This window comes from Gymnogyps californianus, chromosome 12 (genome assembly GCF_018139145.2).
Source record: "Gymnogyps californianus isolate 813 chromosome 12, ASM1813914v2, whole genome shotgun sequence".
NCBI lineage: Eukaryota > Metazoa > Chordata > Aves > Accipitriformes > Cathartidae > Gymnogyps > Gymnogyps californianus.
The window spans coordinates 16,502,189-16,519,405 of NC_059482.1; the positions used below are offsets into that span (position 1 = coordinate 16,502,189).

General features: G+C 42.1%; 1 protein-coding gene across 1 annotated transcript in view; it reads left to right on the forward strand.

The window, feature by feature from the left end:
• Positions 1-7,546: 7,546 nt before the first annotated feature.
• Positions 7,547-17,217, forward strand: part of NKD1 (NKD inhibitor of WNT signaling pathway 1) — a 109,729-nt gene continuing 100,058 nt past the window's right edge. The window contains exons 1-3 of the mRNA XM_050904074.1: positions 7,547-7,733; positions 7,874-7,906; positions 8,163-8,320. Coding sequence (XP_050760031.1) covers positions 7,709-7,733; positions 7,874-7,906; positions 8,163-8,320 — 216 coding nt within the window. The 5' untranslated portion in view covers positions 7,547-7,708. The remainder of the gene's footprint in view (positions 7,734-7,873; positions 7,907-8,162; positions 8,321-17,217) is intronic.

Here is a 17,217-nt window from a genome sequence, read left to right on the forward strand (position 1 = left end):
AAGTTAAACACTTCTTACACTTACTTATTTGTAAGCACAGCACCAACCCTGCTTACTATAGCAACAGAACTTCAACAAACTTTATGCTTATTTTAAAAAAACAAGCAAAACTAACATAGAAGTGCTGTGCTGAACCAACACATATTGAATTCAAGCCTTTCACGTTTCATGAGAGTTTTGCAAAAGCTATCGTATTGAAAATCAGGCCTGGGTGTCTGTCAAACTCTGTAGTTTCAAATCTGCTGGTTCCAGAGATGGAACCTAAATACAAAATATAGGTGCAGATCCTGATTCTTACATTCTCTGTCCAAAGTTCACAGCTTTTGTCAACATGTAACAGTATAACTAAGTGTGTAAGACTTTACCAGGACATAGCTGTAAATAATAGGATGGTGGTCAAGCAACTTACTTTCTCCTTCCTCCACTCCTCACTGGGGGTTACCACTTCGTCAGAAGTGACTTTACACAAGCAGTGTGCTCTGTGTGTAAGGTCTGACTGGTCTTATTCTGTTCTCATGCCAGTTATTTTTCCAGACCCTTTTCTTAGAAAGAAAAGCAACAGCAAGTTACAAAATGAAAAATTAAAACAAAAATCCAGCTTCTTGTAGTTTAAGAAAACTCCAACAGCATTGAGCAAGCAGCAGTAGAGTGGAGGAGCTCAGCTGGCTTATCTGACAGCAGCCATTTACTTTAATGCAAGACACGTTTCTTTTGTCCACGTGCAACGAGTATCCTCTAGAATGGATATGAAAAGTAATAGGGAATTGTATGATTTAATGGTGACCCTCAGTGCCATGCTTTGAACAGACCTATGTTGTCAGCTGTCAGGAGTGGGGCTCTCTTCAGTCATCAAAGCATTTAGCAGAGTTTACAGTCTACTGTTTACATTACTGGCCGGTACTTTACTCTCCTGAATACAGTTTAACTATTCCACCACCCCGTGATGAGTATTCTTTTCGGCAGCAGCAGTCCTCACAGCCTTGGAACATTGTTTTTGGACACAAACATACACAAGTTATTAGAACACAAGATCAAAGGAGGTGTCCCACTGTCTTCCTTTCAATGCTCCCATTGTGTTTGTATGCTGAAGCCTGCTAGAGAGTTAGAACCAGAGGAGGGGGAGAAGGGGGGGAGGAAACCTTTGTACAAAGGTACTTGTCACTGAGAGAAGCCCATAAAAGATGATGTGAGAAAAGACACCAGGTGGAGTATAAACCACCCTTATTGTTAAGAAATGCAAATAAAAATCCTCTCCTATATTAAAACTTTCTTACTTGTCATTTCTTAGATGCTAAAGGAAAGGTTCTGATTATTGAAGTCATGGCACTACTTTTTACTTTGCTTCTTTTCTTTTTATGTGTAGCACACTGTACATGATGTCAGCGAAAGTTATTTTTCCTCTTTCTCTGCATATTGTTATAGTTGTTAGCAAATTTCATCTCAGCAAAATATCCACTGGAAAAAACCCTCAGAAAAATCACACTTTAAAATATCTCAAGGATTGCCTTTTTTATGAAGGACATCCACAGTGTTTCGGATTTGTAAATAAACTGCAAGTTCATTTTATTTGGATAGGAACTGTGTTTTCCTTGGGGAAACTTTGACAGAAAAATTCCTGGTAATTCTGTATGATCTTTGAATTCTTTCTGGTAGATCTGCAGTCAGATTCCAAGCAAACAGATTCTAGATCCAACACCCATTAAAATCTACTGAAAAAGTCGGTTGCTTCTAAACTGCTGGGAAAGCCCTGGTCCAGCTTCCTTGGCGACAGAGAGATACATGGTAGCAAGAGTCTCTCACTTGTTTTTAGGCATCTTCTGTTGATTTTTCACCTTTCCAACTTTTCTGATGAGCTGAAGTCTGGATTATTGAGTTGGCTATGCAAAGTCCTTTGAGAGAAAAGTTGCAGGACAAAACAGGTGACAATTACCAGCTCACAACAACAAAGCATTTCTAACAGAGAAGTCTTCCAGCTGCACCAAAACTCAGGCCTTCACTGAATGCAGTTGCTGGTGTGGACTTTCAGAGTAATAGACGGTGAGAACAAAGATTAATCTGGCATGAGCCTATATCCTCATCATTGTGGATTCTTCCATTTTAAGACTTCTTAGATTCATTTCCCTGAATACAATGCAAAGAAGATGTGATACTACCTGAAAAGGAGTATTTTAATGGAGGCAGTACAAAGGACACCTAGCTGTCTCCTGGTGGTCGTTGTGGGAAGCAGCTCATCTGCTGAATCAGCATCTGTCACCCTGAACTACCAACCCTTAAACTCAACAGCTATCTCTACATGATGGGTGTTCTTGGCTTTGAAGAGAGGTGAAAGAGAAAATACTTTGGTGATGGAAACTATATCCACTGGAGTATGGAGACGTAGTGTTTTAACAGTCCGGGACTGTGAAGTTTGCCAGGGTTTTCTCCAGCCGATCATCACAGGCTCTCAGAAGAAGAATAGGGATAATCTTGAAGAAGGCCTGGAAAAATTTCTTATGGTACCTGAGCATGTGCAATATCTGGCACGCTTACGCAGAAGGGCAAGTGATGTAGTGAATGTGCTCATTTGTGATAGACATCTTTCTGCTGCACAGACACTGTTTGAACTTGCTGATCAGTCTTTCTTCCCCCCTAGGGTCAGGGCAGTTGCTGACATCCTAAAAAAACCAAAGAAAACCTGTGAAGCAAGTAGGTTTGGAGTTGAAAGGATGCCACAGTGCAGACTCATGCCAAAGCTTTGAGGCAATAAGCCAAGGCTGCAAAGTTGCTAAAGCTGGTAGGTGCTGACATGCCAAATTGCAAAAACGCCTGAGGAAAAGTGCTGAAAAAACTGCCAAGACCATAGGTACCAAAGACAAAGACCAAAAAGCTGAAACAGTGTCGTGTGACAGGCATCCCATTTGTGTGTGTTGGGAATGAGCAATCAAAGAACTCATATGGTTACCAAAACAAAATTTAAATATTATGAAAAGGATCAGTCATACCTGCAAGGGCAGGACTGTGACCCTAAATGCATCAGCAGGATAGTAATTGAAGCAATTGTTGAAGAAGTATCGTTGCTGTGGGCAATTCTTTGTTGATGGAGTAAAAAGGGATTGATTGGAAAGTGGCTGAAATGGAGGTTGAGTGTGGTTTGTGACCCTCTTTGTGATTTTGAGAGCAACGGGGTTCAAAATTCTGTATCAGCTGGATCCTGGAAATCTTAAGCGCTTAGATATATTTCAGGTTGTCCCTGAAAATGGTGCTGAGAGCACCAGAAGCATCTTTAGAAACATGCAATTATATATGTTTTTCCTTTCACAACTGGGCAACCTTTTCTTAAAACACTTCTGTAAAATATAGACATAGATTATTTAATGCAGAGGAGGAGCCGCACAGTTTGCACTTTACTGCCTCTGTGTGCACAGTTTTTTGAGAATTACATGTTTTTTCCACTTTAAAAAGCACAGTTCAACCCTCACTTCTGCTGGAGGTGGTCTAGCATGACATGCGTGCCACTTCAGGTGGAAGAGAGCAGCACCCATCTGAGACCTTGGGAGGCCAATGCCAGACTTCTTTCATCTTCAGCTGGATGGGAATATGGCAGGAGAGGGGAAGAAAAGGAAGGAGATAAAGCTGAAGAACTGGAAAGCAGCATCCTACCATTTACCCCATTACCCAGACAGGAAAATTAGTGTGATTCTTTCGTCTATCATGTGTATTTGCCCTCCTCCCTCTGCTCCTACATGTAGCAAACAGCAGCCTGGCGGAGGGGGCACATCACTGCCATCCTGATTCGGGCACCAAGCAGAGCCCCACTCTGCCATGGGTGTCAGTGGTTCTGGCATGTGGCTTGTGTGCTGTGCAGGGCTGGGCCTTCTCCACTGGCCGTATGGACTTTCTGAGTGTGTCAGTGAAGCCGGCATAATGGGGAGGTGAATCCCATCAGCTATTTATGTTTTCTATGGTAGGCTACATCTGTAGGTCTGTGTCTTATGTGATCTCTGACTAAATTTACCAGTCTAAAGCTGGGTACACCGTTAGTGTGTAGTGTAGTATTTCTACCCTGGCGTCTAAAAAACTGTTTTTAGGACACTTGCTTTCATGCAGCCTTATACCATGTTTAGTTATCTTTGGGTACGTGTTGCATCTGAACATTTTCAATGCTGGTTTACTTTACCATATACTAGGCTAGCATTTATTTTTGCCCGGTGTTCTGTAGCTAATATGCAAATATAGAATCAAACTAGACGTGTTGTTTTGGCTGATATCATTGCATAGAAGTACTCCACTCTTTGTCAGGACATCAGAACAACCTTCAGTGGTACACACAGGGTTCTTCTCAATCTAACCGATGATATAACTCTTGCCATTTCAAGTATTGTCAGTAATTTTACTATGCTATTGAATATTGAAAATTAATTCCTGGAGTGGTCTTATTCACTTGTTCCTTGGCTAAGATACATTGATTTCTTATCATCAACTAGTTTATATCATATCAAAGTTCAAAAGGACTTTCCGTCCTCTGAAAAAGTAGAGCATATCAGCACTAATGAAAGGGCAATGAATAATACTCTACGTCATGGCTTTCAAACTTTAAGAATTCCACTGGGGTCACTGGGTTGAATTAGAGACCCTTTAATCATTAGTACAGTTTTATGAATGGTGTACTTTACTCTGATATTTTACTAGACGTCACTACTTAACACACTTCTGGCTCCATGGAAGGAAAAACAAAAGGCTTTGTGTGCCTCGAGGTCCCTGTAGTTTTGAGGATCATTATAATTCTACTGAGTCAAGTCCTGAGGTCCCTGTTTAGTTGGTATACCATGCCAAATCCTCCTGAAATCAACTGAAATTTGTCTGAGCAAAAACACGCTAAGAATCTCAAGATTTGGCCCTTTAAGAGTAGCTAAAACTTTCTCTCTCCTGGGTGGAGGAAGAAATAGCTGCAGTTGTGATTCCTACTCAATGTAACGTAATCAGCTTGTATTTGTGTTACTCCTGTGCCCAAGCGTTGCAATCATGAATCCTATTGTATGCAGTCAGTTACTGACATTTGGGATTCTTTTGTCAGATTTGCTCTCCTGTGAAAATCTTGGTTTTGCAGGGTACGTCATTGACTGTAATTAAAAAGGGCTTGCTTTAAACTCTTAACGAATGTTGCATCTGTGAAAGCAGGACTGCACAACAGTGGCTGTGTTACAAATGCAAGTCCCTTCGTCTCCCTAACTGGGACACAAGTGGACCTCTGTAATCTGCTGTGAAAGAGAGGGCTTCTTCCCCCGGTCGCTTGTTCAGACCTGCTGAACTCATGACATTTCTAAGGCTTCGTTTTATTCCCAAGAGCTGAATGGTGGGGGCACTATTTCACAAAATAAATGAATAAATCCATACCATTTGCGGGGCACTTCCACTAAGGTGTTCTCTGTTTCTCGTAAACAGTGAAGATAAGTGACATCCCAAATAAAAGATTTGCTGATGAAGTTAAAAAAGGGTACTCGAGTATATGCCAAGCTGAGGAGAAAATAAAATTGGTATTACAATTTCGAATTTCTTAATATGCATCAGAGTGTTTTTACAAGTCTTCGCAGTCTAGGTGAGGCTCGTGCCCCAAGGAGTCTGCTTCATCTAAATCACTTTCTTCCCCTCTTTCTCCTCCCCAAAACAGGAGGCAATCTTCAAAGGAACAAATATGTCACTTTAAATGGGCCAAATAAATTATTAAAATACATAAAAAAGAGATTCACAAAACATGCATGTTATTAGCTATTTGACAAGCAATTGATGCCGTTGCAATGGCTGCATTTCACAACGCAAGTGTTTTCTTTGCTAGACAGATAAATAGTTGAAATAATGTGAGAAATGACTTTGCAGTCATCCAAAGAACAATTTGGCTTTAAATGGTTCATTTAATGGCTTTCCACTGGCTGTGCTGCACAGTCGTTTCATACCAGACCTTCACCACATCCATGTGCTTTGGAATTCCTTCTAAAAATGAGCTCCAAGCCTGACCCTCCTCTCCTCATCCCAATTCCCTGCAGAAGTGTTACTACATGTGCTTTGAATCTTTTTTTCAGATGAGCTCCCAGGTCTAACTCCTTCCTCCCTGTGCTTGAAATGTATGGATTTGAAAGCACAGATGTGGCCTTGAAGTTTTTGGACCAGGCCCATCTGGGTCAATCCCTACATAGTTTGACTAGCAGTTTCTTGAGTAAAATTCTCAGAAGCCTTCATTTTCTCTTGTTCTGAATCTACTACGCACTCCCTTTTATCTCTCCTAGTTGAACTACAAGGATCTCAAGGGACATGTGATTTTCATAAACAGAAAAATAATGACCAGCTAGAGGAAGGAAACAAGTTTTTAATGACTGTGAGAATTGTCTTTATGAAACAGCAAGTTTCCTTTTAGTTTATTCTATATGTAAAAAATATAGCATTCATAAACTGGAGAAGAAGGGGAGATTCTTTATAGATCTCATCTACTCAATTAATAATGATAATTAAAAACAGCTGATAGAGACTTTGTCCTCCTGTTGCCAACAGTTTGAATCACTGAGAAAAGGTTCCAGATCTGACCCTGAAAACTGCGTTTGGCATTAAGTGTCTTCAGTAGGACCACTTGTGTGCGCAGAGGTGCCCGTGAAAAACAGTTTGCAGGACTAAGTCAATAGAACAAGTGCTTTTCCAGACACGCTGGCTTCCTTCGCAATCAAGATACTGCTAGTAGGGACACGAGGGGTTCAGGAGCGCTTCGTCACCGCATCCGAGTACCAGGGGTGATGGAAGGCAGTTTGCGAACATCACAAAAGGCGTGCGGGGTGTCCGGTGCCCGGATCCCTTCTGCATCCCCGAAGGGGCGGCCGAGCGGCAGACAGAGTCGCGGCTGGGAGGGAGAGCCTTCGGCCCATGTGGAAAAGCTGCTTTCCCGCGAATAAGGGACACAGGCCCCCGCGGGCGATGCGGGCGCGGAGAGCGGCACCCTGCAGCGCCGGCTGCCCGCGGGGGTCCGCGCAGCCTGGGGAGGGCGACGCTGCCCGGCGGGGCGGCCCCGGGAGCCCCCGGCCGGGCCGGGCAGGGCCGGGGCCGCCGGCGGCAGCAGCCCGGGCCAGGAGCCGCCGGCAGCGCGGGGCGAAGCGGGCCGGCGCCGCGGGCGCGGCCGCCGCGGGCGGGCAAGGCGGGGGCCGGGGCGGCGGAGGGCAGCGCGGCGCATTGTCTGCCCGGCGCCCCCGGGGCTGCGCGGGGAGCGGAGAGGGGCCGGCCCCGCCGCCCGTGCCTGGCTGGAAGTGAAACGCGCCCCGGCTGCTCCTTTTTCTTTTTTCTTTCTTCCCTTTTTTTTTTTTTTTTTTTTTTTGGAGCCTCCAAAAGGCTCACTCGCCCCTTTCATCTGCCGCCGCGGCCCAATGGGAAGGCGGAGGCTGCCTGCAAGTGGTCTAATCTCAATGAGGTGTCAATCATGTTCCCCGGTGGGTGAAGTAAGGTCTTTTGTAACCGCCTCTGTCTTTGGGAAAGAGAGGAGAGAGGAGGAAGACTGGAGCGGAGAGGGGGACGCCGGACCGTGCTGCAGGGGAGGAACTGAGATTTGATCTCGCTTGTGCGTTAGCAGGGAGAAGCGGAGCACATGGATTTCTAAACACGCTGGGATTTTATATATCTACAAAAATAACAACAAGCGAACCTAACCCTGCTGAAAACAGTCAAATGAATCGTAATTGCAGATCAATGCAGAGAGATGGGGAAACTTCACTCGAAACATGGTTAGTTCCTTTCACTTGCTACTTCCTTAGCCCCTTCCCCTTATTCGGATTTTACTCGGTTTGTTGCTGTGATTTTATACTGGTGTCTAATGATCTTCCTTTATTATTTCCCCCACACACTTTCCTCCGGATCTGCCTAGCTGCCGTTTGTAAACCCAGAGAAAGTCCAGAAGGTAGGGATGGCTCCTTACTGCTAGTAACTTTGAACGCCTTCCCCCGGTCCGGGTGGCTGCCCCCGTCCCCCTGCCCTCTCCCCTCAACTTTCTGCCGCGGTTTGCGCGCTGCGTGCCCGCCCCGATTCCGGCCCCGGCCCCGGCCCCGGCCCCGGCCGGCCGCGGGGATGGCCGCGGGGATGGCCGCGGGGGCCGGGCGGGCTCTGCGGGCGGCTCAGCGGGCGGCTCAGCGGCGGCATTGTCTCCTCTTTTCTAGGTGATAGTTTTGCGGTGAACGCCTCTCTGGCTCGCAAAGGGCTGGAGGACTGGATGGTGAAGCAGAAATACTCCGGGGGCAGCAGCAGCGGAGGCAGCAGCTCGGGACTCCAGCAAGGCTGCCAGCACCGGGCTGTTTGCAGGCTCTCCAGCGCCAGGGTATGTCAGCTTCCTCGCTGCGCCCCCCCCCCCCCCCCCCCCCCCCTTTTTGAAATAGGGAAAACCAAAAGCTCTTTCTACATCCCTCTCTCCCTCCCAAGGGTCGGTTGTGCAAAGGCAGGGTTTTCTTTGCCCTAATGCGGCTCCACGGGGCTGCCCCGTGGCTGGTTTCCTTCAGTCCTTTGATGAAGTTAGGAGCTGCAGAGCAAACTTGGTGCTGGTACAAAAGCCAGAGGAATAAGGGGACCTGTCCGCCAGTGTCTGGGCAGTAAGATTAGAACAAAACCCTTCACAAACAGGAACAAATAGAGAATCTCTGGGAAAAGCCCAGCACCCTGCCAGTGTGCGCAAGCTTGTGAACACTGATTGGTGCACAAGTTTGTCTGTGACATTTTGGCAGAGGAATTCGGGAAAGGAGAAGTCCCCGAAGAGTGTATTGTTATTTATTTGCTCTTTGCTAACCACGCGTGGCTGACTTTCTCCATAAGAGTTACTGCACATGTCACTTGGCCTGGCTGTTACCACACTGGTCGCTTTCCACCCTTTCTCTTTCCTCCAGTCCTCCCTTGTAAAGCTGGGCTGGAGGAAATGTTTAAGTTGCCCCCCCCCCTCTTTTTTTTTTTTAAATGTTGTCTCTTTAAACAAAAAGGCATGATGGGAGGTAAACAAACTTAACAATTCTCAGATATGGTCCTCATAGTGTCTCAGGGTATGATCCAGAGCTTATTGATGTTTACTGAAAGACTCCCATTGACTTCTGTGAGCTTTGGATCAAGCCCTGAAAGCTTCATCAGTGGAAAAGTAACCTGAGAGATGGGGAGATTGGAATCTGTGCTTCCCAGCAAGGAATGTGGCTCTGAAAGCACAAGCAGAGCAGGGCCACCAAACCTCCTGCAGGCTCTTCACTTTGTTAGCCATCAGTTTTATTGTCAGAAGCCTGGACTTCTTGTGTCTCAGGAAAAATTAACTCGCAAGTGGAGAATACTTCAGTTTAGGTGGGGTGTTAAAGTGTGTAGAAGATGTGTAGTATGGGAAAAGCGAATGATGACTTTTTAGATTCCACCAGTATTGATTTGGAGAAGGATAAATTGTTTGGGAGTCACTAGAAGTAAGGTGAAGGGGGTAAGATATTGATGTGTTTGTAATTGATGAGCATAATCTCTTCACATTCAACTGGCAGGTATGGTTGGTTGAAGTGATTTTTATTGTGCTTTACTTGGAGACAATGTGTCCAAAGAAAGAAGTTCTCATTAATAATGGTACATACATGTATGATACAGATGCAAAGAGTAAAAACATGTGCTTTTAATTGTTTTTCATTATCCCCATTTTTGTGAGTCAAGCGTTTTAGATATGTTCTACCTTTCACATACATATTTTCTAGGAAAGAAGCTCAACTCACCAAACTAAACGTAGGTTTAAAATACAAGAGTTAAAGGTCAAAAACTCTGACTTTAGCTTTGTGAAATGTATTTTCTTCCACAAAGACAGTTTGCTTTCTGGAAAGAAGAAAAAAAATGTTTTGTCAAAGATACTTTGCTATTCACAAAACTCTTCAGTTTTCAGTTCCATGAGGTCTGCTCAGCTGGAATGACAGTAGAACAGTATTTCTCTTCTTACTCAAGGTGTCCTCCTCATGATAGCTCTGCAATTAGCAAGCCATTAATTAAAAATTAGTCTACAGTTTTAGTACCTTATAAAACTGTAAATAGGTTTAAGTATGTTTAAAAGCACTGTTCCCATGAGGCTTTTTACTGTCATCCTGATAGAGCTGTTTCTGAATGTTTGAAAAAATTTGCAATTTATTGCCTAATATAGTATGCATATATAGCCTGCTAACTGATTTAGTTTAATTGTCATTCTGTCACAGGCACACTGTGACAGCTACCTTAAAGTTCCTTTAAAATATGAACTTTTGATAATATGGAAGGATGCATTTCTAATCCTACATTGGAACCAGATGTGCCATATGTACAGTCTTTTTGACAAGGATTACGGAGTCACAGCTATTGACTCCGTAACCGAGATTGCATGACTGTTTCTCTTCTGAGATCTCTTTGATCTCTTGTATAATTATACCAAGATACAAAGTGAATTGTAACCTAACCTCTTGGCTCTTCATTCACCTCCAGATGTAGAAATACTAGTCACTTCTACTAACAGTTAGCCACATGGGATTGTGTGGGACAGTTGTGTATTCCCCAATAATGTAGTACTGTTGCACTTGAATCGACCAAAGGCTCTTCTCCTTACTACTTCAAAATTCCTCCTAAAATGTTCAATTAGCTTACAAGGCTCTGTGGAATGGTACCGTTTTATTGTGTCACAGCTGAAACTTTGGTTTCTCATTAAAACATGTTTTTTCCCCTGAAATAGGTCCTAATTGCTGCATTTGTGACTTATGGCAGAAAGAGTTAGATCAAACACTGATGAAAATATCTGCATTTTCATCCAGTTGACATTTTAACATCCAGTTGAGTTTAAAAAAAAAAACAATGGTCCTGGAAATAATTTTCCTCCTAGGAATCCTTAACCAGAGTTTTGTTGATGGTGGTTTCATTAGTATGTAGGGCCCTATTTGGTGACATCGGGTGTACTTCCAAAGACCTGTTGATGGGAGAGGAGAGCACTTGGTTGCTTCCAAGTCTGAAACTTCAAAGATTTGAATAATTTTTATTAGAACTTGAATGCAATAGTGAAATTTTACTTACATTGTTCTATATAAGCCAAAAATTCTGTCTTGGTTGTAGCTGGACGGCTGTTTTCCTCAAGAACAGAGACACTGAATTGTTTGGCTAAAGTTAGTCATCCAGGGCAGATGACACTGAAGTTCAGGGGGATTCATGTAGCGTTTACAAGAGGAATGAATGACTAATACAGGAAAGCAGTGAAATTTGATTTGTGCTCCTCAGTTCACTCAAGGGGTGTTTGACACAAGGAGGATTCAAGAATACACCACCTCTTCCCATACGAAGTTTTGAGAGTTTCTTGGTTAGAGCAGACTTCCCTCAGCTGACGTGTCGTCCATGTCGTGTCCCGTCCATCCGTGTCTCCCCCCTCCAATTCAGTGGAAGAACAGCAATTAGTGTCCAGCTATTGCCAAATGCATCAGTCATGTGAGAAGGATCTCATAGTAAATTGTTGGGTGAAGGCATGAGCCAGGGGAAGGGGAGTGTATCTGAAATATGCACTTCTGGTGTGTATACAACTTTCTGTTCTGAGCTAAGAGCTCTGATCTCATTAAACTATTGCCACCCGCCCAGCAGGGGCTGCTCTGCTCTAAATGTTTTAATTACTGTGGAGGCTGAGGGCTGGGCTGCAGCCTTCCACATCATGTAGAATTAAAGAAAAAAGGAATTCTGTTGCATCCATGAAAAGTATGAGGTCCAGAGTCATCTTCTAGTTTCAAAGCTAATTGAAACCACTGGGGCTGTAAATCTGTTAGAGCAACTGAATACACTTCTTTACTGCTTTATGAATGAGTTAACTTGTGCCCAGAAAGGTTTTCTGACATTGTGGATTGTCCTGTATAATTCTTAAGTTTAAATTTATTCAGCGTGTTTACTTCTACAATCTATTTTTGGAGATCAACATTGTTTGCAAATATTCATGTATTTATTTATTTAACTGGGAAGTAGTTCTATGCTAGAAGGGAAAATATTAAATATGACATTTGCTTAGTTCAATTTACTTTTATCTTCAAAGCCATAAGAAATTTTACTAGTTTTTTGCACATCTCATTGAGATCTGTGCTTGGGATTGGAAAAATCTCGTATTTTTAATTAAATTTCAAACCAGCTCACAGTGACCCAAGTTGTAAGTAATCATTTTAGGTAAAATAGAAAAGACTTTAGCTTACCAGTTCTGCTGGGCTCTTTGGTGCTAGTGATCCTCATGTTCGACCCTAATTGATATTAATTAGAGCTGAGTATCTGGTCTGGGAATAATACAGTATGAAACGCTGAGGCACATCAATGCTTCAGAGGTGGGGCTTGTTCTCCATTTGTTCTGTGCCTGTAACAGCCAGTGACATTAATGGGCATTCCTTGCATGGCTGAGAGGAGACTACGCCAGTGTCAACTTCACTGCTCCTCTAGCATGATCTTTCTTAAATTAAAAAAAAAAAAAAAAAAGCCCTTCCCAATCCCCCACTGTTAAATAGCATGTGTGTATGTGCATATAAAAATACATAGCCTTATGGAAGACACAGCTGGGTAGGTCATTCATCCAAAATGAAAATAATAAACAGAAAAGAGACTTTTTTAGTGGTATGTATATGCTATGGCTTAAAGGTTGTTGAAGTGGAAGATTTAATTGTAGCACTACTTTGGGGTCATCTCATGGGTAGAATGACTTTTGAAAGACTGCCTTCTTACCGATATGGTGACGAGAGCAATTAAAATTTCCTTGGGTGCTATCTTGTGCGACTGCTTGAAGTGATCTTTTAAGGAGAAATATTTTCAAGTACATTAATGTCAGTATTGTATAGATAATTATTTTTATTGACTCTGAGGATTAAAAGAAACAGCAGACAACAGACTCAGCAGTGCTAGATATTGGCATGACAAAAAATATTTTGATCCACAAAATATTGTGTATGGCATTTAAAATTGCCAAACTTTGTATTGAAAGAGGGAGAAGCAGAATCTTATTTAGTGTTGAAATTTGGTGCCAACAAACCAAGATAATTTAATTAGTGGTGCACGTAGTACATCTTGACAGCTCTGGTTTGGGAAAATTATAATATGAATATTAACAATCAAAGAGTCTCTGAAAGTATTAGTGCCATGGTGATGAGATTAGTGAATTGGCCAATACTGTAGCAGAAAGCTGGATTCCAAGGGAATTATCCTTGAATGATACCAGTTGGTGCAATTAAAAGCCACAATTCAGTTGCCATATGGAAAGTGTTAGGCATCCTTACATGGTTTCAAAGCTATGTGCCGGAGGTTAAATTGACATATGAAGAAAAGCATAAATTAAATATTTTGTGTTATGAAATTAAAAGTTGACTTTGCTTGAGCCATATGGAGGAGGTGGATGGAAGACAGTCTGTATTTCATCAGGGCTTGTTTTATAGGTGTTTCAGATTTAATGTGGTGCACTTTTAATTTGGCATGTTGATTGGAAAGCTGAATGGCCCGTGAAGTTTCTGCAAACAATCTCGTTAAAGTAACTTTTTTTTTTTTTGATGTCTAACAACCCTCTTTCTCCCACCCCCTCTAAAGTGGAGTTACTTAGTTGATGTTTGTAAGAAGGAAGCATATTCTGTGTAGTAGCTGGGTGAAGTTCTCATCTAAGTGATACAAGCTATGTCTCTTGGGCTACTGATAGTCCCTCTTGGCTTAGTGAAACCTTAATTCTTCTGAATGAGAAGGCCTTGGTTATGGAGTACGTTTTCTTCTGTAAATTGGGATGAAAAGTAGCAACAGTATGTTATATTCTTTAATGACTTAAATGTAAATAATGTAGTCCAGACTTTACACTAAAACTTTGGTTATAAGAAAAATGAGAAATTTGTAGCACATGATTGTCGACATATGGGAATGTTCTTTACAGCAGCATTCATTAACAGAAGGGTTTTCTGTAGGTTTTGTGAGATCTGTAATAAGACCCAGGAGGAGCTCTGTAAGTGGCTATTTGTAGGCACCCTTCAGAAGAAGATCTTTGTTGACTTTTATGGTTTCTTTTGAATTGGGTTATGAACAGAGGAAAGAGAAGTCTCTTGAGTATTGAAACTTTGTAAGAGTTAGTTTTTCCGAAGTTGGGGAAATAATTGTTTGGTGATGATATTTAAATCAAAATGGAACATTGCTCCCTGTGCTGCAGATGTTGGCCTTTATAGAAATCCTTGTGGATGGATTTTGCTTCGTGAATGTCAGCATCAAAATTTGGTTGGAAAGTAAATGGTAGATGTTGAAATGTAGAAAATAGTTGACGTATTTTTTTGTAACTAAATCACTTTTCTAGTTAATATACTAGTTACTCTGAATACTCTGGAGTTTTCAGGCTATGTGATATTTATAGATATCTCTTCATGGAAAATGAAGTATAGTTTTAGTTCAAAAAATTAATGTGAAGAAATGGTCAAACAGACTTTCTCTGTGGATTTATTTAGTCATATCTGCCAACATTGGCAGCAAAACTAAGCTTGTATTTACTCCTACAGAACAACTACAGCTATGGGAGACTGAGTTGGACTGTATTCCATTCAAGAATTATTAACCAAGTTCCAAATGCAAAATCTTCATTGTGTCTGATTTCTGAGCCAGCAAAGCATGTTTGTGTTGGAATATCTCATGACATTTGTCTTGCAGTGGTGGAACGCCAGTGGTGTTAGCTGTGGTGAAAGGGCTGTGCTGGCGCAGATATTTTTACTACTGCGTAATCTAAGAGAGAGGGGAAATGACTTGTGTAGGTTCAACTATTGTTATCCTGGTCTCTCTGCAAGGGGTACAGCCGGACAGTGCATTTGCTTTTTGTAAACTTCTGGTTTTATTGTCATCCGAGCAATATGGCATATATTTTGTCTTGTAATTTGCAGAATAACGATGACACTTCTGAACATGTGAGACATCCTTTTTTGAGTTGGAAAGTCCTGTATAGTTAGTGTCTTCCAAACAGACTGCTGTCATGTAACCACATGTCCACTGTTTAATAAGGACCAGTCCATTGGCTTGCCATGGGAGTTGGCATTCCAACAGGCTTATATCTGCAAGTAAGTGTTCAGCCAGATTCCTTAATACCTATATGCGTACATCTCACATGACCTGATATGTGCCCATCATATGTGAGAAATACTTCTGTTTTAGTCATACAAAATCTAATCGTTTGAGCAAGGGAACGATGCAGTCTCTTGTTGGGAGGTCCTGTAACAGCTGTGAAACTGAGCACCACTGGTTTTGTTTCTGTGGTGTGGCCTATTGTATATTATAGGGCAATAAATGATCCTATTGTTTTAGTCTGTAAAGCTTTTGGTGGAGTAAATCCTTTTGGTCCTCGGAAGACCAGACTGTGGCCACAGGAGACTGAAACACCATCAGTGCCTGAGAAGTTCCTCAATGGCCAAGAAGAGCCCTGTAAAAATACACATAAAAGATCCCACCACACTAACCCCTTGGCAGGGATAATGGAAGACCCCATGGTTCCCTGGTTAAAACCAAGGTCCCTGCCAAACGTACATGAGAAGGAGTTGTTCCTTAAATCTGAAGCTGTTGTTAATAAAATTTAATACTTGTGTACAAGACTTATCAGGCAAGTGGTTTTTCTGCTTTTTGTCAAAGCTCTGATAGTTTGATAATTTTCTCTGATAACCCTTCTCGATCTGAAAATTTAGTGGAACTCTGAAACTCATTGAGCTGACTGTGAAAGGGTGTCTTGCTTATACCTTGAAAAGTGCTATCTACCAGTCTTGCTTTTGGTTTTAATGGGTTTGGATCTAAATGCAGACTCAGTGGCACTGGTCCCTTGTATCATTTGCAATGTGAATCCCTTGAGAATGTGAGATCCTCCCTTAAAATGTGGGAGGAGATCAGTTATGTTTTGAGCAAAATTTGCAGCAGAGAACTTTTAAAGTGTCTGGAATTTTCAGCCATGTACACTTGGACTTCAAACTAACAAATGCAGGCAGTGTATGTTGCTTTAGCTCAGAGATGGATTGGCATGTGGTCAGAACAGTCTACGCACTGTCCATCCAGAGAAATACTTTGTGTTTTGTGATTAGGGTGGAATTTAATGCATTTGGGGGCATTACTATGGCAGCTTTAAAGGAATTAAGTATATTGAGGTTCCTATTAAAGTATAACATTGTGATTCAAGATCTGTGAAAGAAAATCATGCATGGGTATTTGATCTTGGGGTGCAGCCACACATGCTGTGAGGCATAAAATAAGGGGACGGAATCAGTAGGGAAGTGACAGAACAAAGTACTGTCTTGCAGGAGAAATGGGATTTGGGAGCAGCCTCGGATCTTTTGATCCATACTCTGATGCGAATGATGAGTAGTACGGAGGTGACAGATTTGTCTTGGGGGAGGAAGGAGAATGATGGGTAGTGTGTCACATTGCCCTCGGAGATAGTTTGCTGTCTGATTCCCCAAAGATTTGATAGTGGTAGGTAAGGACTAAGCCGCTTCTTGTTGTCCTGCCTTAAAAATCTTTTATAATTCCAGGATGGTTAGTTTCAAGAAAGTTAGGTAAAGAAGGTAGTAGCTGTAAAGCTAAGCCTCATGCATTAAATGCATACGAAGAACAAATGCCTGTTTAGGGAGCGGGAATTTTCTCTGAGCATAAAGTGCCCCAGTCCTGAGCTCACAGAATAACAAGCAGTCTCTGTATTGCATAAGATGCTGTGATTAAGCCTGTATCAGTGTTTCTGTAATAAACTACTCTTTTTGAAACAATAAATAATAATTTTGCTTGTGAACTTTCCAAGTCTCTCTCTGTTCACATAGTGTACGTGTATATAAACTACAGCCACTCATTCCCCTATAAAGAGAGAACATCATAGTCTAGCAAACAGAATATCTGTCATTCCAGCTGAGCAAAGGTCTAAGGCAATAACCCAAAATATCCTGGAAGAAATTCTAAAAAGCATTGAAGAAATCAGTCGTCTGATCCTAGAGGAAGGTCTTTGATGTAATCCTGGTAAGTTTATACTGGGAGCCTGCCTATTTCTTTATGGTCAGACCTAGACTTTCTATATGAAAAGTGGATCAAATAATTTCATATGCTCCTGCTTTAGAAAACTATCAACTATCTTTTTTTAAAGCGTACACACTGTTTAAGTGTAGATTGTGGCTTTTAGCCGAAGCCCAGGTGGGGAGGAAAGGCTTTTCAAAACAAGTACTTACAGGAAAATAAATAATACTTTGGTATTTTTCCCATGGAAAAACTGTG